The 21,554-nt window shown below is 41.3% G+C and overlaps 2 protein-coding genes across 2 annotated transcripts; one reads left to right on the forward strand and one right to left on the reverse strand.

The window, feature by feature from the left end:
- Positions 1-550: 550 nt before the first annotated feature.
- On the reverse strand, positions 551-21,308 carry LOC127358077 (uncharacterized). Its single transcript, XM_051390974.1, has 5 exons — positions 21,057-21,308; positions 18,916-19,287; positions 17,549-17,659; positions 2,074-2,126; positions 551-1,151 (listed from the first exon to the last, which is right to left on the reverse strand). The coding sequence occupies exons 1-5, from the start codon at positions 21,088-21,090 to the stop codon at positions 1,005-1,007; spliced, it is 717 nt and encodes a 238-aa protein (XP_051246934.1). The 5' UTR covers positions 21,091-21,308; the 3' UTR covers positions 551-1,004.
- LOC127358058 (uncharacterized) lies at positions 7,993-10,847 on the forward strand. Its single transcript, XM_051390942.1, has 2 exons — positions 7,993-8,535; positions 9,179-10,847. Exons 1-2 carry the CDS (start codon positions 8,206-8,208, stop codon positions 9,686-9,688), a joined length of 840 nt encoding a protein of 279 aa, XP_051246902.1. The 5' UTR covers positions 7,993-8,205; the 3' UTR covers positions 9,689-10,847.
- Positions 21,309-21,554: the final 246 nt, after the last annotated feature.

Here is a 21,554-nt window from a genome sequence, read left to right on the forward strand (position 1 = left end):
TTAAGAGGAGAAACTAACAGGGTACATTTAACATTAACATTTTAACTTTTAGATATCATCATGAAACTTCCCCAGTTGATTTTTTTACATTGAGACAATTATTTTTAATTAAGTTTTCTTAAATATTATGTTTAAATATGCAAATGATGCATTATCTAATTTAAAATATGTTAATTTGTATAAATTCCAGGTTCAAAATTCTTGTTTTATATTTTTATATGTTGACATATAGAGAGGGAATTTAGGATATCTCTTTTTATCGCTCCATAAATGAGAAAATACTGTCAGCAACAATAAAAACAACAATTTTGCAAGTATTGTTTGATAAAATATGACATAATAAACAAGCCCTTCTGTAAAAGTTTTCAGAATAAAATAGATTATGAAAAATAATTAATAATAATTAACAAAATATTTAAAGAGCATTTTTACCTCGCAACAAACTGAAAAAGCATAAACAGCTAATTATATTATTTCTTTAATGTAATTCTCTGAGCAGCCCCCGTAAATAACAACCATTTCATAAACAAATGACACCTGAGCTCACATCAATGTTTTATCAGAGTTTATTTATTAAAAATGACAGATACATAAAACAGTGGCTGCTACATATTACTGCATATAAACGTTGTATCATTATATGGACGCAGTAACAATGCTCCATTAACATTTTAACATTATTCTGTGGTATAAAATATCGACTAATCCTCTAAAACTAAAAGCAAAGCAGAGTATCACATTTTAATATAAACAAAGGTCAGTGAAATAGCTTTAAAAATCATAACTAAATAAAAACATTACACTCATAGAGAGAACAGTCGTCAGCATATTAAGAATTAAAATTTTTATATACAAAGTTTTTTGGGGGGAAGGTTCCTGAAATTCATAATTTCAGACATTTTATATATTTATAGTTTTTAGCTCATTATTGCTTTATTTAAAGAGTCATTGTTTAAAATCTCAAAGGAAATCACATTTCCTCCTTTGGACAACAAAGAGCCGCTCTATTTGCGGTCATGTGATCCGTTTGGGTTCTGGCGAATGGTCACTGCCGAGTATGTGACGTTGTCTTCGGCCAATCCCTTCTTTCCTCGGCTGGAGAGGCGGGGCTTGTCTGGATGCTTCAGACTGGAATAATGCAGAGACTCGTCCTGCAGAGACAGACAGTGAATAATTCCTCAGGTTCAGGTTTATTGATAACAGGGAATATTGAGCATAACTGTCAGTAAAAAACAGACATTTACAATAAATGTAAAAATATGTTTATTTTAGAGATTTCTTCTGTATTTTTTAAAAACATGTAAATGTTTATAAAATGATATACAAATTTGCGAATCTATACTTTTTTTTGCAGATATTTACTGTTTATTTAATCAATTAAACTGTTAAATTCAAGTTTAATACTATTAATCCATTTCTAAAATGATGTAGTTAGTGACATTAACAGTAAAAAAGTATTTGTTGTGGAATTTTACATGGATTTGTTTGTTAATTGACAGATATCTTGTATAATTATGGATGTTTCTACAACAAAAACATTGAATAAATGTTGTTTATCAGTGTATAAGCATTGGTAAACTGTCAAAATACAGTTTTTATCAATGAAAACCACAATAATTACTGTAATTTCACAGATAATGACTTTTATTAGTTACTTTTAAAATTCAGATTAACATAAGAAAAAATCGAATAATAACAGCACTCTTTTGTAAATTTAAGCTTGACAATTTGTATTACACAGGATCACATTTCCAGTTTTCAGAGAAGATGAAGAAGGAAATAAATAAGAAATAAATATAACAGTAATGCTAATTTATGAGTTTATTGCACGTTCAGTGTTAAATCTTTACATGGAAACTAACTAAGAGCTATCAGATATATTTAGTGGAAACATTCTTTTATTTAATCTTAATTGTTTAAAATGACAATTCAAGAACAGCCAGTGAAGATTATTATAGTGGGTTAAAAGGAAAAGAGGTGAAGTAAATAGAGATTATGAGAAACAGCATAATGTATGTATGTGATGTAAAATAAATCTGATGTTGTGGAGGAGTAAAAACAGGATCTACTGACCTCTGCAACCTTCAGACTCATGTTGCTTCTACAGCAGCAAGCAGCTGGTCTACCTGCAGAGAAAAGAGATGGTGACTGAGCCTGAGGACGGAGATAGATCACACAATCCAACTGCCAAACAGCTGTGTTTCGAGTTTAATCTGGTTTAAGAGGGACTGAGGTTTAACAGCATCACTGACTCTGAATCCAGCATGGAATCTATTTAATATAATATACGTTTCAACAGTCAAAGATTCACATTTAAAAAGGTTTTCTAGACTCTAGGAGTAATTACACTAATACATGAAAATAATATTTTCACTTTAACAAATCCACATATTAAACCAACTACAGTATGATTAAACATCCTTGTTGGTACAGTACCTCCAACCATTAGTGTTAGTCTTTATGTACTTATTAGGGACAGTGCACGGTATTTAGCATGCAATTAAAATGTAAATGTTTCAGTCATTATTGATTTATTGCTGTTATTATGCAGTTGAGACAAAAGAATGTTTTTATTTACAAGCATGTTGAATTTGTACTCAAATACAATACTTAAGTACTTGATGACTTAGTTACATTCCTACAGTACGTAACTACTTACAAACGGATAACATGTAGCTGAGTTATATATATGTTGTTCAGTAATTGCTAGTTTGGTTTTGTTTCTAGTTTGTAAGCGTATGGGTGCTGATCTCTTTTTGTTCTTCAGTATTATCCAGTCCTTTTCATTTTTGTACTAGTTGTTTGTCAGCACCTGTATAGCCTCTCCTTTGTTGTATTTCATTGTGCAAGCATACTCTCCTTAATTAATTAAAACTACTGATTTTAACCTGAACCTGTCAATTGTTGTATTCCATCTCTTTTTCCAATTCCAATTATATGTTACTGCTCCCCAAATCGAGCTGGGTCGTAACATAAATGGGGGCTCGTCCGGGATCTAAAAAGAAAATTGTATATTGGTCATTGTAAATTGACACTGGAATAGGGTCTGTCAGTGTTTAATTAATTGGTGAGAGTTTGCTGGGCTCCTTTGACTACTAGGTAAGTTAAGTGAGCTCATTAGTGGATTCAGCTGTCTGCTTGAGTGAGTGCTGCTGGCTACTGAGCACCATGGCAGAAAAGTTTAATTTGGAGACATTTGTAGAACATCCTACCGTTGAACAAGTAAATAGTTGTAGGAAGGATGATTTAGTGGAGATAGCTAATCACTTCAATATTCCCTTTGTCAGGTCCATGCTTAAAAAGAAATTAGGGAGCGAGTGATTAGTGGATTGGTGGAACAGGGTGTGATTACTCTGACTGAGCAGCTGGAGTCTGGGCCTCTTCCCAGTTCCTCAGCAGAAGCAGTGAGTGGTCCAAGTACTGAGACACCCTCAGACTCTGGGGAAGTCTACCAGGCAGGTGAGCGAGGGAAGACCCCGTTTATTATGCCTAAGTATGATCCTTCCCCACAGAGCAGTACTGGAAATACCGGGGACCGGCTTAAAGTCCGTCTGGCTCGGCTGCAACTTGAAGCTCATGAGCGGGAGATCCAATCCCAGTTCCAGCTCCAGTTGGAGATAAGAAAAGCTGAACTTCAGGCTGAGACTGAGAAGGCAGTGAGACTGAAACAACTCGAGCTTGAGGCTTCTGACATAGGGCGGAGTGCTCCTAGAGGCTCAGGTATGTCACCACCTTCCACCACCTCCACCAGCTCGCCTAAAATAGTGTTTGACATCAGTAAGCATGTGGCTTTAGTACCTGTATTTCGGGATAATGAAGTTGACTCCTATTTCAATGTGTTTGAGAGGATAGCGGCTGCTTTACAATGGCCACCTGAAGTATGGACGCTTCTGCTTCAGTGTAAAATGCATGGTAAAGCTCAGGCTGCTATGGCCGCACTCCCTGTTGAAGATAGCTTAGATTATGAAACTGTCAAGACAGCTATCTTACGAGCATATGAACTTGTGCCTGAAGCTTACCGACAGAAGTTTCGAGGTCACAAGAAAACTTCTGCTCAGACCTATGTTGAGTTTGCCCGTGAGAAGGGAACTCTGTTTGATAAATGGTGTGCAACATGTAAAGTTAGTGATTTCAATGCGTTGAGAGAGCTGATCCTGTTAGAGGACTTTAAGAAGTGTTTGTCTGAGCGTATTGTTGTTTACCTGAATGAACAGAAAGTAGGTACACTTTCTGTCGCCGCTGTGCTGGCTGATGAGTATGTGTTAACCCATAAATCTGCTTTTTCTCCAGACTCTGCAGTCTCCGTCCTTCCTTCCTCCCAGATCCTCTAACCCCGTGGGCTGAAGAGGGAAGGGAATGTTTTTACTGCCACCAGGTCGGCCATGTCATTGCAAATTGCTTGACACTAAAACGCAGAGAACAGTCCTCACGCTCTTCTCAAGCAAAAGGGGTAGGACTGATTAAAGCAGATCATGGTGTGAACACTGACTCATCTGATCAGAAAATTGATGACTGTTTTAAGCCATTTGTGTTTGATGCCTTTGTGTCACTGACTGGTGAGTCAGCTGATAGACACTCCATACAGGCTTTGCGAGATACTGCATGCTCTCAATCTGTTATTCTGGCGTCAGCTCTGCCTTTTCTGATAAAACTGCTTGTCGTTACAGTTCAGTTCTTAGAGGAGTTGAAATGGGTTACGTGCCACGGCCAGTGCACCGCGTCCATATTCAGTCCTCCTTGTTCTGGTTCTTCCCAGTAGCGGTTTGTCCTGAACTGCCAATCCCGGTATCGTTTCCTGGTGGGGACGATGTCGCAGGAGGTAAGGTAACTCCCACACTAGAAGTCCTAGATCAACCTCAGTGTGATGGGATCCGGACATCAGATCAGACACCCCCAAATGTATTTCCAGCCTGGCTGTACTGGTCGTTCCATGAAACTAGCCCAGATGATCGTGAGTTTTGTTGTCTGACAGTTTGTTATGTCAGTTTTTCGGTGACAAGAGGGAAGAAAGAGGCTGAGGTTTCTTTTGCCTGTTCAGGATGAGTTGCTGGCATCGCCCTCGCCTGGCCCAGAACTGCCGTTAGCTGGAGGTGCGGCTTTCCAGTCACCGGGCGCTTGGCCAGATGCAGAGAGCAGACCCGACACTGCAAGAGTGCTTTGCCAAGGTGGTGGTACGACAAAGCAAGGGATGAAAAGTAGCATATATTATGGATGGTGAGATGCTGTTACGTAAATGGTCTTCTCCGTTACTGGTGATTCTGATTGTGATTCTGTTTACCAGATAGTTGTTCCTGCAGGATGCCGCCAGCATGTGATGTCAGTGGCTCATGAGAGTAAGTGGGCAGGACATTTGGGCATAACCAAAACATATCAAGCCATCCTCCGACATTTCTATTGGCCAGGTCTAAAGTCTGGCATTTCTAAACATTGCCGTGCTTGCCATGTGTGTCGGTTGTCGGGAAACCTAACCAGATTGTCCCTCCTGCGCCATTACATCCCATTCCTGTGATAGCAGAGCCATTCGGCGAGTGATTTCGACTGTGTAGGTCCTCTACCTCGAACTAAAAGTGGAAATCAGTTTTGTTAACCATTATGTGTGCTGCCACTGCTACCCAGAGGCTATTCCGCTCCGTTCGATAACCGCTAGTGCCGTAGTGAAGCTTTACTGAAGTTTTTTCTACTTTTGGATTACCGCGGGTGATCCAGACAGACCAGGGTTCTATTTTAAGTCTGGTCTCTTCAGACAGGTACTCAAGAGCTTGAGTGTGCACCACATCGTGTCTTCGGCATATCACCCCCAATCACAAGGAGCTTTGGCGCTGGCATCAGCGCTAAAGTCGATGCTCAGGAAGTACTGTGTCGAGACTGAGAAACAGTGGGATGAGGGAGTTCCCTTTGTCTTGTTTGCTGCCCGTGACGCTGTGCAGGAATCAATTGGCTTTAGTTCTGCACAGCTTGTTTTGGCCACACACCCCGTGGGCCGCTTAGTCACTGCACGACAGTTCTTGTCTTGTGAGTCTGCGCCCAAAAGCACGCGTTGGACTACGTCACCCAGTTCCGTGGCGCCTTCAACGAGTTAATATCCTCGCTAAAGCCACCCTTAGTGACTCCAATCCACCATGAAACGCTATTACGATCGTTCCGCTGTATCTCGCAGTTTTGAGGTGGGCGATAAAGTTCTGGTGTTGCTGCCCATCACCAGCTCCGTTTTGCGCTAAATTCTCCGGTCCGTATGCCATTAAGAGCGTCTAGCGACACTGATTATGTACTCTGTACTCCAGACAGAGGCGTAAGACTAGAGTCTGTCACATAAACATGTTGAACGTTACCAGTCCTGCGAGGACAATGTTAGCTCTGCTGTTCCTCGCCCTTAGTAGCCGAACCGTCAGATGTTAAAGCTGCTGCTATCATTGTGCAGAATCTGTGGGCGCTTCCCACGAAGATGATCCACCAATGCACGTCCCTACATCCCCGGTCGCCTTCCAAATTCGGAATGCTTGCAACCTGTCATGCTGTTTGCAGCATTTAACTGCTGAACAGCAACGTGACCTGGAGGTACTGATTGAACAGTATTATAGTCTATTCAGTGATGTTCCAACCCACACTTCTGTCTTGAAACATGATATAGAGGTAAAGATGCGCGTCCCATAAAACAACATGCTTCCGTGCCAATCAGACTAAACGTCAGTTGATGAAACAGGAGGTAGAGTATCTCCTACAAAATAATTTGGCTTCTGCTAGTTCCAGTCGTGGAGTTCGCCGTGTTTGCTAGAAACTAAGTCCGATGGGTCTCCCAGGTTTATCACAGACTTCCGCAAAGTAAATGCTGTTACTGTTCGAAATTGTACCCTCTCCTCATGGAGGATTGTGTTGATAACCTAGACACCAGGCAAATTATTCCACCATTGAAAAGGAAACCCTTGCTCTGTTGTTAGCCTACAGCACTTTGAGGTCTATGTTGGGTTCTTCTCTACCTGTTACAGTGTTCACTGATCATAATCCCCTTGTTTTTTGTGCTGTTTAATCACCACCAACGACTCATGCGGTGGGCACTGTTGGTCCAAGACTTCAACCTCGACATCCGTCATAAAGGGGGTCTGAAAATGTGATCGCTGATGCTTTGTCTAGGCTGTAGAGCTTAGCTATGTGTTATGTATGTAACCTTGACGTCAGCCGCAGGGCTTGTAATTTAGGGGGTGTTCGGCCGCCGCTGGCTGTTTTAGTGTATATTCATTATGGTGTTTCATGTGATTCCCTGTTGAGGATTGGTCTTCTGGGCAGAGACCGCCTACTTCCTGGTTGCTGTCCCCTGGCTTCAGTGATTGGTGTGGCTGCAGTCCACTGAAGCTACCAATCAGGAGACTTCAATCAACCCCAGCTGCACTTAAATAGCTTGTGTGTCCAGTTCAGGGCGGCTGTGAACCAGTGATCAGTTCGCCTTGCTGTCGTTTGCACATTGTGTTAGTGTTTGTCTTTCTAGTGTTGCCTGGCTGCTATCTGAGTGGATTCAGCCAGTGCCTTTGTTTTTGTGACCCTTTAAGTTGTTCAGTAATTGCTAGTTTGGTTTTGTTTCTAGTTTGTAGCGTATGGGTGCTGATCTCTTTTGTTCTTCAGTTTTCAGTCCTTTTCTTTTTTTGTTTGTCTCTTTTTTTTTGTAAAAAAAAAAAATTTTTAAAAATTTTTTTAATTAAATTTTTTAATATATTATAAATAATATATTTTAAAACCCTCCAAACTCTGATTGTAATCTGAACACAAACTAAAGTTGTCAGACAAATGTAAAAAGTACATAAGTAAATATTTTCCTCTGAGAAGTAGAAAGAAAATACTCAAGTACAATTTGTACTCGGATACAGTACTTGGGTAAAAGTACTTCATTCAGCAGTACTTTGTCAGTAAGGTAGTGGGTGGGTGGTGTGCCCTGAACAAAGAGCACACACAGAAGCCCAGCCTCTTTACCAGAGCGGCTGTGACTTATAATAAGTGACTCACAGTCAGTAAATGAAAGTGAAAGTATGAAAGAGAAACTAGGGTGAGTTGTTTGTGCTGAAGCAGCTGGCAGAAACTGACGTCCACCTCTTCCTTTTCTACTTTTTCTTCAAGAAAAACACAACTGCAAACCCAGAAAAGAGAAGAAAGGCTGTTTTTCTTCGTAAGGGAAGAGCAATCTTTCTCTTCTGCTGCCTTCCTCTCCCCCTCAGCACAATGCCGGACACTCAGCTGTGTTTGGAGGCCCTGTCGGTTCTCTCCGGCTGCAACGTCGAGGCCACCAGCGGACCCTCCCTGCTCACCCCGCAGGACTTTGTCAACATCGTGGCCCTCAAGCAGTTTTACAAGCAGGAGGGGTTTGAACAGCTGGAGTACCCCAGTTTAGGGACTTTATCCCTGCAGGATCTGGACGATAAGGACATGTATAGCTCCCCACTGGCGCTGACTGAAGGCCCTGGGCCGGAAGAGAGTCTTGGACCCACTGTTAAGATCAACCCCGAGGACTTCTTCCACCCTCAGTACAACTACGACTTCACCAACATAAAGGTATGTGACTGTAAACCTGAGGTCAGCTGACATAGGCCTTACTTATCTCACATGCTTACATGTAGAATGAAGATAAATTGAACTGTTAATTAATGGATTGACATCAATAAGATGATTGTAATCACTTGTTTGGATGTAATTTCCTCATGTTGAATACTAATACAGCAAGCTAATATTGAACTGAAGTGAGTGAGGAAGGGAGGAGAACTAATTGTCAGTACAGTTATGCAAGAGTGAGTCATCCTGTGTGAATAAGTGGGTGAAAGAGTGCACGAGCAAGGTGGCTCAGTAAATGTAACCTATAAGTGTGAGTGAGTTAATGAATGGCTGAGTTTAGACAGCTCACTCCTTTATGTTCAGCTTGTTGTCTGCAGGGAGGAACTGTGTCTGAGCTACATTTGCCCCGTTGTCGTGGTAAACTTAAAATAAGTTTAAATTTAGTGCCAACTTTTGGTACTTGATAGTTTTTGATACTTGAGGCTATGGAGACATTGTGGTTCATATCATGGAAGTATCCAGCTTTGATGGTCTTATGTAACGTGGGGTTAATGCAGCAAACATTGTGATTAGCATGTAGCATATTAGCATTTTCCTTTAAGTGATTGCAGCTCTGACCCTGACAACCCCTCTGTCCACCTCCTAGGATGGCGACACCAAGTTCATGCGTGGTAATGAGCTGTACATTCGTCCCTGCGGGTGGAACCGGGCCGCCCTGCGTGTCGTCCAGAAGTATGATGACGGAGACTCCTGGCTCGGTACCGGGAAAGACTCCTGGCCTGTCTCCTACAATGGACACAACATGGACGGCTCCCTCGGCATCATCCTGACCCGTGGCGGGAACCCCGCCGATGAGCCCGGGTTCCTGGAAGCCGCTGCCAACTCTCTGCTCACTGAGGAGACGAAGGGCAGAGGGGTGTACTCCACGCCAGACATCAAGACGGCGGAGAAGTATTGCAAGAAGTTCAAGTCCAAAGTGGACGGGAAGACATACAAAGTGGTTCTCCAGAACCGCATCAACCCAAAGAAGAGAGTGAAGTGCCAGAGAGAAGACATCTGGTTGGTCTACGTCCCTGAAGGCTCAAACGATGTCAAGACGAGGGCCATCGTGCAGGAGTCCGTCCGCCCGTACGGGCTGCTTGTGAAAAAGGTGTGATGTGTCTTCAGAGTTATCAGAGGCAGATAAATTCTTCATTATCAACAAAAAAACCTCACAAAAAATGTTTCACACTCCAGTGAGATCAAGTTAATGCTACTAAAAGCAGTGTTTCATTGAGCCATGTATGATTGTTGATGTATGAATAACCAACAACACAGTATGGCCTTTTTCTTACATGTTATCAAAAATAATGCTGAGTTCTTCCCATAAAATGGCGACCGTATCCTACTTTACTGTCTCACTGTACTGGGGACTTTAAGCTGACCATCAGCTGCTTTATTCTGACCCCTCTAGAAATCAGTTTAACTGTAATGAATTTAACTTCTAGAAAAAAGTAAGAAAATGAACATGCTTTTGTGGTTTCAACTGTACATTGTACACACTGAACAGCAGCAGTGGTCAAACTCGGTTTAGCTCTCCATATGATGTGTTCAAATGTAAGAAAAGACTAGAGTTGTTCTGATACTAGCGTCAGAAATTCCTCCAATACCGCCCAAAATGTACACCAATCCACTTCCATTTATTTTATTTAAAGGTTTTAACCTGAGCCAGCCCATACAACAATGATGGAAATCATACAGGCTTAGTAGTATAAACTTTAAAATAAAAAAATATATATCGGATCAGTACTCGGTAACATCTCTAGAAAAGACTGCAGGAAAGAGAAAGCAAGATGCAATCCTCAAACAGGTCTAAGGCCCTTTGCATCTGAAGTTGATTCATGCTGCCATCTAGTGGAATATAATGTGATGAGCAATCTTGTGTCAAAGTAGTGACATTGGATTATTCTAGTTCTCATTTAACAGTTATGGTTTTTTTTCTTCCTTGTTGGTTTTATTATTCTAGTCCGCACAAAGGAGGAGTTCTGGAGGAAAAGTTTAACTCTGGGCTTCAGTGAATGGTGTGATTTAATGTGATTTGACCACTTTGGGAAATTGTTGTTATGACGTTTGATTTTCATAGCTTCATTGCTTTTTCTGTCACTTTAAAGAATATGTCTGTGTCTCATGAAGTTTATTCCTTAGGTTCCATTTTTGTCATCCATTTTAATAGAACTGCAGAAACATGTTTTACACCACTGACAAAATTCCTGTTTTCCTTGAATCTCTGTGGGAGGTCAATGGCCTAATTTTTATGAAATAAACAGTGTACAGATTCTGGTGTGAGGACGTTCTTTATTTTTGTGTTATGCGTTGTGAATGTGTTTTATTACTCTAGTGTTTAACAGGGTGATAGATCGTCTCTTCACTCTTATACCGCTGTTTATCAAAGTCAGGGCCACATTCTGTTTTACAATTTTTTTTTAAATGTACTTATTAAATATCAGCACTGTAAGGTTTCAGCAGTGGAAAATGCACTTCACCTCTTCTAGTTAATTCTATCAGACGATATATATACACAGTGGGTACGGAAAGTATTCAGACCCCTTTAAATTTTTCACTCTTTGTTTCATTGCAGCCATTTGCTAAAATCAAAAAAGTTCATTTTATTTCTCATTAATGTACACTCAGCACCCCATCTTGACAGAAAAAAACAGAAATGTAGAATTTTTTGCAAATTTATTAAAAAAGAAAAACTGAAATATCACATGGTCATAAGTATTCAGACCCTTTGCTCAGTATTGAGTAGAAGCACCCTTTTGAGCTACTACAGCCATGAGTCTTCTTGGGAATGATGCAACAAGTTTTTCACACCTGGATTTGGGGATCCTCTGCCATTCTTCCTTGCAGATCCTCTCCAGTTCTGTCAGGTTGGATGGTGAACGTTGGTGGACAGCCATTTTCAGACCTCTCCAGAGATGCTTAATTGGGTTTAGGTCAGGGCTCTGGCTGGGCCAGTCAAGAATGGTCACAGTTGTTCCGAAGCCACTCCTTTGTTATTTTAGCTGTGTGCTTAGGGTTATTGTCTTGTTGGAAGGTGAACCTTCGGCCCAGTCTGAGGTCCTGAGCACTCTGGAAGAGGTTTTCTTCCAGGATATCTCTGTACTTGGCCGCATTCATCTTTCCTTCAATTGCAACCAGTCGTCCTGTCCCTGCAGCTGAAAAACATCCCCATAGCCTGATGCTGCCACCACCATGTTTCACTGTTGGGATTGTATTGGGCAGGTGATGAGCAGTGCCTGGTTTTCTCCACACATACCGCTTAGAATTAACGCCAAAAGTTCAATCTTGGACTCATCAGACCAGAGAATCTTCTTTCTCATAGTCTGGGAGTCCTTCATGTGTTTTTTGGCAAACTCTATGCAGGCTTTCATATGTCTTGCACTGAGGAGAGGCTTCCGTCGGGCCACTCTGCCATAAAGCCCTGACTGGTGGAGGGCTGCAGTGATAGTTGACTTTGTGGAACTTTCTCCCATCTCCCTACTGCATCTCTGGAGCTCAGCCACAGTGATCTTTGGGTTCTTCTTTACCTCTCTCACCAAGGCTCTTCTCCCACGATTGCTCAGTTTGGCTGGACGGCCAGGTCTAGGAAGAGTTCGGGTCGTCCCAAACTTCTTCCATTTAGGGATTATGGAGGCCACTGTGCTCTTAGGAACCTTGAGTGCTGCAGAAATTCTTTTGTAACCTTGGTCAGATCTGTGCCTTGCCACAATTCTGTCTCTGAGCTCCTTGGGCAGTTCCTTCGACCTCATGATTCTCATTTGCTCTGACATGCACTGTGAGCTGTAAGGTCTTATATAGACAGGTGTTTGCCTTTCCTAATCAAGTCCAATCAGTTTAATTAAACACAACTGGACTCCAATGAAGGAGCAGGACCATATCAAGGAGGATCAGAAGAAATGGACAGCATGTGAGTTTAATATGAGTGTCACAGCAAAGGGTCTGAACACTTATGACCATGTGATATTTCAGTTTTTCTTTTTTAATAAATTTGCAAAACTTTCTACATTTCTGTTTTTTTCTGTCAAGATGGGTGCTGAGTGTACATTAATGAGAAATAAAATGAACTTTTTTGATTTTAGCAAATGGCTGCAATGAAACAAAGAGTGAACATTTTAAAGGGGTCTGAATACTTTCCGAACCCACTGTACATCTTCTATTTTGGAGTTAATTTTGTTGTATTGAGCTAAAAAAGGGGGCACTTGTACACATCCAAATACATTTGTTACACATTTATACAATTTGTTTTCTGATTCTGGTTTTGGTGTTTAGAACTTGTCAACATCAGACAGCAGAAAGAAACAAGACCAAAATTAAACTCAGTTTTAAATATTAATGTATTTATTTGAATGATTATCTACTTTTGATGTTATATGGGAGGAAACCGGAGCACCCGGGGTAAACTCATGCCAACACGGGGAGTATATAAACTCCATACAGCGAAGATCAAGGCTGTGAATCAAACCCTGACCGAGGCCACAGTGTGAAACACTGAGCTGCCGCGTGGCCCGAGACGTTTCTCACACCGGACATTTTGACTCCTCAAACTCAAGTTTAACTGCGTAGATGTGTCGGTGAGCCACATCTAACTGGATCACGTGAACTGATGTAATCTGTCTAAATGCCCACTGTGAGAAAGGTCTGTCGATGGCATTCATCTTGAAGGAAAGAAGTTCTTCAGGTCTCTGCCACCGCTACCCTCCACCTCATCTGACTTACTACGACTCATGTGAGATGGAAGGTGTGAAGGTTTCTGATTCCCTTAACTTGTCTCCCTCAAGATGAATGCGGTCTATTCCAGACGTTAAAAGACGCAGAGTGGGGATTGTGGTTTAATCGTCGGTGCTGCCCACGATGCACCGCCTGAAGGGCCTGATTAAAGCTTTACCCACTGCTGAAAAGAACCGGGCGGCGGCGCTCTTCCGCGGCGGACTTAAGGGGACATTCAGGTGGATTTTCAGATGCTTCACGACAGCCTCGTCAAAATATGAATGGTAAGTTGCCACTGCAGCATCCAGGAGCTTTTCCTCAGAACCAAACTCCTGGTGAAGACCTTTAATCAAACATTTGCTGATGTCCATGCTCTTCTGGAGGGTTCTAACAAAAGAGCGAGTGAGTCTGATCTCCCCCTGCGCCTTGTCTGACAGACGCTTAACGATAGCGCAGACGTCTAACATCTTGAGGGACTTCCTGGTTTTCAGAGGGGCCTTTGAGAGGATCCTCGTGAGCAGACAAGTGATGATGGTGTTGATTAAACCATACGTGGTATCACTTGACACTGCTGAAAGTCCACTGCCTGACGTTTTAGAGTTTGCCACTGTAGTGTTGAAACGCACTGCAGGACACGGGGAAGAGACGACTGTTGGCTCAGGGGTTACTTCAGGACGTGAGTCTTCTGAAGCAACATCGACGTTGTGTTTGATAAAAATCAGACTATCAACGTGGCGCCTGAGATTCAAGTCATCAAAATCAGACAACTCATCATCATCATCATCATCATCATCATCATCAGATGATCCCCGACTTGAGCGAGAGGGTGTTGGACTCTGCCTGTCGCAGTCTTCGGGGGACTCTGGGAGGATGTTTTCCTCTGGTGGGGTCAGCATTCGTGTCATTAGGTCTTCGATGTCTGTCAGTGCACCGGACACTTCGCTGCTATGGCTCGTTTTATGCGATGCCTCTCTGTCCATCCAGAGGAGCACCTGCTGCAAGAACTTCCTCACTGCGTCCTCTGTCATGACGTACAGAACGTCAGGAGAAAAGGGGAACCGAGTGGTGGCGTCCACCTCCCTCCTGACCTGAGAGATGACAGAGTCAGAGAGACTTCTTCCCAACGGAGTCACAGGAATCTGATGCGTTTGGCTGCTCCTGAGACGGCCGTACATTTTATCAGTCAGTTTCTTTAAAAACGTCCTGATCTCGTCACTAGACATCATATTTTCCAGAGATTTCTTGGGAAGTGCAGCAGGTTCCTCTGGACGGGTTAATTCCTGGAACAAGCTGACGACATCGTTTTTGATGGCCTCAAAATCTGGCAAAGAAAGCTGCTTCCTCATATCGAACCCCGCTGTCGATCCGATACGTATGTTGGGCTCACTGCCAGCGTCAGATTTGGGCTTCGGAGACTCTGGAACAGATTCTCCAAAAATGTCGTCAGCAGCTTCTACGAGTCCGAGCTGAGAAGATCCTGAATCCAAGTCGAGACTCACCAGAAAGTCGGGGTCTTGATTCTCACTCGCTGTCATCAGCTGTGCCATCACGTTGTCAAATTGCTTTTTGGAAAACGTGAGGAAGCTGTCTTTGCGAGCTGTTTCGCTGTCGGCGGACGTGCCGTGTGAGGCGGAAAAGTCTTTGACCTTATCGACTATTAACCTCATGTTGAAATGAGGTCTCAGTGAGCCGCTCTTCGCACTGCTGCTGGTAACATCTTCACTGTCAGGGTAATGCAGGTCATCCAGTATTTTCCTGACAATTTCAGATGCCGCAGCCTCGGCATCCAGGGTGGTGATCACAGAAGGAACAAGAGCACATTCAGCCTCACCTTCTTCCTCGATCTCCGCTGTCTCACTCGACCACCTGACAAGGATGTCGCTCACAGCTTTAGTCGCAGTGGGGATGGAGATCGCAGACTTTAGGCTCTGAACTGACTCGCGGTCCTCTGGTTCTTCTGAATCCAGAATTTCGTCCGACCATTCAGAGCTTTCCGTGGTCCTTGGCTGCCAACACAGGCACGCTTTCCATAAGTATGCCTTCAGACACGAGGAAGCGTGAAACACCATCCAGCGAAGAGACGTTGTGTCGGATATGCAGCAGGGGACAAAAACGGCGGGCTCCTCCGGCCAATCGGGGCAGCGGATGGCGGTAGGAACAACAGAGTTTACCTTCTGTGTAACCTCCTTCACCACCAGTTCTGTCAGACTTTGTGCGCTCTGACATTTCACCTGCGGGAGGTGAAGAGCGTCAGCCAAACTACCGGGGAGGGAGTCTCCGAGCTGAGTTTTAAAACTCTCAAACGGTTCGCTTATATCGGTCTCAGGTGCACTCCTGAGCGTGCTCTTGTGAAACATCAACACGGCAGTTCTCAGGGCGGCTGTCTGTATCATTTCAGTAATCATATCAGCAAGTACGGCGACTGAGTCTGAGTCCAAAGTCCCTGCAGCTAACATGCTCCACTGCGCTGCAGAGAGCCTCTCAAGATGTTTCTCTACGATGGGCCGAAGAGTCTGTCGAGAGATGAAGACTGTGTCGTCCATGTTGGATTCAGACGGCTCCATTTTAGACTAGACTAGTAATTTACTGAACCCTGACTAGTTCGGTAAAGTGTGGAGCAACTTTTATACCGTAACACTAGCAATAAAAGCAGGGTCCCAAATCGACGCGGGTCTGGATTTTATAGAAATGATCTGGAGCTTTAAATCTCTTAAATCCACGAGGTAAATAAGTAACTAAAACTATTAAAGTTGATTAAAATGAATCCGAGTTATTTACCGTTAGCTGTGAGTTGAGTTTAGTGCTAAAGGGATTAAACGTCCGTCCCGATAAAGTAATGAAGCAAATAAACGCGCTGTTATTAGAAGTGTTCAGGTATTAAACACTTCCAGGATTTTAACTGGCTTTGAATCAAAGCGCGCGCGTCACACCTGAGGCAACATCAAAGCGCGCGCGTCATATGTGACGTAACATCAAAGCCGCTGGAATTCCTTTGAGCTCCGCGCATGCGCATGCAGGCGTCCGCTCGGGAGTGCGTCCGTCTGTTGGAGCTACACAATCACACAGTCGTCCACTATCGTTGTCATGGTGACTTTTAACAGGCGCACGAGCACGCACGCGACTTCAACGGCTCCTAATTTGGGCAGAAAGTGTTGAGTTTCCTCCTTTTCCCTTTATTTCCCCAGAATATGAACTCCATTTACTACATGCAGAGAAACAACCTGCACAGTTTGCTTCTTTAATGTCACTGTAAATAAATCCATCTGATATAAATCTAAACATTTTTAACAGCAATTAATTTGTTGATTATATTTGCATTAATAATTAGAATCTGCAAAGTGACGATTATTATTATTATTATTATTTTTCTTTTTTTTATTATGAATAATAGTATTATTATTATTTATTATTTTATTATTATTATTATTATTATTATTACTGTTACTATTATATATTATTAATACAAGTATTATTATTATTATTATTATTATTATTATTATTGAAAAAAGAAAGGAAAGTCTTTGTACTGTCATATTCACAGCATATATACACCATTTACAGCACTTTTACAAACATGAAATGAAACTTGGCCTCAGCATTTAACCCATCCTACATAGGATCAGTGGGCAGACTAAGCGCCTGGGGAGCAGTTAGGAGTTAGGTGCCCTGCTCACGGGCACCTCGGCAGAGCACAGGAGGTGAAACCTGGCAACTCTCCAGCTACTAGCCCACACTCCATAAGGTGGGTCTGTGGGGCTTGAAGCCAAGTCCCTACTCACTGTGCTACTGTTTTTTATTATTATATATGTTTGTATCATTATTAATATCAGTATTATTATTATGTATATATATATTTGTATTATTCCAACCTCTCAATATAAAGATTTTCCTTCATCTGTTTGTTTTTCATATACGAACCACATCATCTTTTATTTTTGTTTGTTTGTTTGTTTGTTTGTTTGTTTACTTGTTTTCTTGTGTATTTTATTCCTGTTTATCAGTGTCGTATCTGTTGTTGTTGCACAATAAAGACAAAAGTAGAAGTATAAATCAGCCTAACGTGGAAATAAAGTACCTCAAACTTGTACTTGAGTAGATGCGGTGCTACTTTCCACCACTGGGTGGTGCCACAGACACACCTGTTGGTTTCCCTTCATGGAGTTAATTCACTGATACATAACTCCAACCTGTGTCCGTCTGAGAGTCTCAACCTCAAACAGCACTGTGAGGAAGTGAATGTAGAAGGATAGAAGGAGAGAACACACACCTGAGCACAGGTAGAGTCCGATGATGATGACGATGAAGAGGACGAGTAAAGCTGGAAGAACACAGATCCCCAGACTCCAACATGGCAGCCTGGCAGAGTCTCCATCGACTCCTGGAAACAACAAATACAGAAGCAGTTCATCGATTCAGCGACTGATTGTTCAACTGCTGGTTTTCCTTTATTCTCCGATAATCAATAATCTGGAAATATAACTGCGTAAATCCCAAACAGTTCAGAGTTCAGAGATCCAGATGATTCTTTACATGTTTCTTTGAACTGCAGGAACCTTCAGAATCAGGACTTAGAAGAGAAACCGGTTTTTAACTGTAACTTCTGTGGTACGAACAAATAAAATGCAGTAGGTCAGAGGAATTAAAGTCGCGGCTGCTGCTGAAAACGCTGCAGAAGTTTCTGTATTTATTAGAAAATTACTAAAAAAAAGAGCTGAGTACTCGCTCAACTGTCAGATGATCTGCCATGAAACAGACATTCATGGTTCCCAGAGGATGAATCCTTTTAACTTTGATGATATGTAACTTTGGAATAAGTCAAAACTTATTGGAATCGTAACTATGATTTCTGAAATGTAATTTAAAATAAGTTTTGCATTTCCTGTAATATTTAGTTTCAATATCAGCCTGTTAACGTTCGCATACATGCATGATTAGTTAGGAGCTAAACTGTGATGGTAAGAGAGTGGGCGGAGGTCAGGTGAACGGTTCTAAAACACTACAAATTACAATCACAGCTCCAAAAATTGCAATATTTAAATCTTTTGGTGTTTTATTCCAGTGAGAATATGATTGCTTGTAGTTTGGTGATTAGACAAAGAATTCACAGGGATGGTTGAGCAACTTCCTGCTAAAGTAAAGCTCTGGTTCTATAGCACTGATACAGGGAGATGTATTATAATGTCCACATATTTACAGTCAGGACACAGTTGTTCTCCAACATGTCTCAACTGCAAGATACATACTGGAAGCAGGTTGTATTGTTGTTGGGAGTGCTAACTAAAATGATTAATATAAATAAGTTTGGTGATAAGACTCCAGCTGCTCCCAGACATTTCTCTTCTAGCTTTCATACATCCTGACAGTACAGACTGTTAATTATCACACATTTTACATCATTTAAACAGTATTAAACTGAATTTAACAGTTCAGTCTATTAAATAAACAGTAAATATCTGTGAAAAATGATTGTTTATCAGAAGTATTTGAATTTTCTTTAAATATTATTATAAAATTATTTACAGTGACAGATGTTTGTACGTATACATTTAAAGGCTATTTGTGTCATTTTATTAATATTTTCATATATTTAAAAAGCAGAAAGAGAGAGTGTGATATATTGTTAGATGTTCTCACCGTTGACAACCAGATTAATTCCTCTGTCCACATGAACATCCCCTTCACGCCTCCCGGTGCAGAAGTACAGCCCGGCGTCCGTCTCCTCAACCCCCAGGATCTCCATGCGGACCATGCGGACCGTGCCGTTCTCCCCGTCCCCCAGACCGCTGAAGCGACGTTTGTTGGCAGTGTGGAAGTCGACCGTTGATCCTCCCACCCTGCTGGACTTGACTGTCAGCAGAGGCAGCAGCTGGTCTGAGCGCAGGACGTACCAGGTGACGTCCTTGCTGGAGGTCAGGTTGCAGGTCAGCGAGACGTTCTGCCCAGGCTGGACCACCAGGGCCGAGCGGAGGACAGGTGAGGCTGAAGACAGGTGAGCTCCTGCAGCACCTGAAGAGGGTGAAAGGTCAGACGATACTTAATCTTAATAGTGAACAATATGTAGAATATATCATTAACTCATTAACCTGTAATGTTCTCTGGTTAATGTGCACTAATACTGTATATAATAATATATATATATATATATTGTATTATAATGTACTGATTGTTATTTCTATATATGTTGTTAGATATTAAAATAGAATTATTATTTCTGTTCTTTAATGTCTGTGAGCACCTCCAGCAGCTGTACTAGACTAGATTCTGGACTCCAGGGAAGATAAATCTTAATACAACTGAATACATTTTTACTTTTTTGCGTCACTACGTGTATCTTCAGTGACTTTAAGACTTCTGTACAAACGCCACATAAAGAGCTGATAAACCAGCGCTGAGAGAAACCACCGACCACAGAGTCTACAGAGATAAAATAAAATAAACTTCCTCACAACACCAGAGTTACTGAAAAACATCAACAACTTCCTTGACTGACAAATGAAACTGAAGTAACAGAAACTGCAGTTCCTCTAACGACCACTAGAGGCTCCAGCAGTGATTCTCTAAACATGTATACAGCCTTTTTTACACAACTTGCCCCTTTAAGTTAAAGCAAAAAATAAAACACAGTCAGTCTACATGGAACAATAACGTGTTTCCTTCACAATAAAAGTTTAAATTCAAATTTAAAACACTTAAAAACTCATCTACTGCTTCCTCCTCATTAAAGATTATTTATAAAGTTTTCCTGGTGGACACAAACTATATGTTATGTCACAAATCATGCTAATAGGCCACGCCCCCTTAAAAACCTGATGTTCAGTGAACTCGGAGAAACTTTCCACTTCCAGCAGATTAATGTGAAAAACATCTGTTTAGAGTCAAACTGCACAAAACTATACCGACTTTATTCACATTTAACACAAACTATACTGATATTATTCACATTTATAATAAACTATACTGATATTATTCACATTTATAATAAACTATACTGATATTATTCACATTTATAATAAACTATACTGATATTATTCACATTTAACACAAACTATACTGACATTATTCACATTTATAATAAACTATACTGACATTATTCACATTTAACACAAACTATACTGACATTATTCACATTTATAATAAACTATACTGACATTATTCACATTTAACACAAACTATACTGACATTATTCACATTTATAATAAACTATACTGATATTATTCACATTTATAATAAACTATACTGACATTATTCATATTTAACACAAACTATACTGACATTATTCACATTTATAATAAACTATACCGACATTATTCACATTTACCACAAACTATACTGATATTATTCACATTTATCACAAACTATACTGACATTATTCACATTTAACACAAACTATACTGACATTATTCACATAATAACGAGTAATGTCATCATATTAAATACTAAATGCATGAAATCTATGTTGTTTGCATTCATTAGAATCATTTATAACATATTCAATAGTTATTTAACAACATTTTACTCAAACTTTTAGCAGATAAAACTGATGAAACAATATTAAAGCTCTTTCCTGCCACACATTCAATCCCACTAACTACCTGGTTCAGACCTAGACCGCATGACCCAGATAGTACCACAGCACCTGGGTCATGTGGTCCAGATAGTACCTGGGTGTGCCTCCTGCAACCAGGTGACACCCTCAGACCTCCACAAGCTGCTGAACCCTGAAACCAATAAAACAGCAGCAGGTCTGATCCGGATGAGGAAGGAACAGAACTCACAGAGCACAGAGAGGATCCAGGGGAGAGCGTCCATAGTTAGACCGGGTTCAGGTGTGAGTGCCGGGCTGCAGGAGGACAGACAGTGGAGGACAGACAGGTTGCCACAGACAGACAGACAGTGACATTAGTGGGCGGAAGTGAGCGGGACTTTATTCAGAGACCACCAACATTTCCACAGGAACATTTTCTGCTGAGCACAGAGCTGCAGCCCGGGCTCGGGTCTGGGTCTGAGTCTGAGTCTTTAGGTTTCATTTCTGCACAGAGCCGTCAGCTGGGTGGGCGGGGCCAGGGACACCGGAAGCGCTTCAAAATAAAAGCGTCTAAAGGAGAAATAAATCCACAGCTAATATGTATGTTTATTAAAATCTGATTTACTTGTTGGAACAAGTTATTAAAATGAACCAAATCTACTTAAAAACAAACATTATGGGGCTTTTTAGGAATAAAATATCGATTTCACATAGTAAACATTTAAATATAATATATAATATAAAATAA

This window comes from Dicentrarchus labrax, unplaced genomic scaffold (assembly GCF_905237075.1).
Source record: "Dicentrarchus labrax unplaced genomic scaffold, dlabrax2021, whole genome shotgun sequence".
Classification (NCBI taxonomy): domain Eukaryota; kingdom Metazoa; phylum Chordata; class Actinopteri; family Moronidae; genus Dicentrarchus; species Dicentrarchus labrax.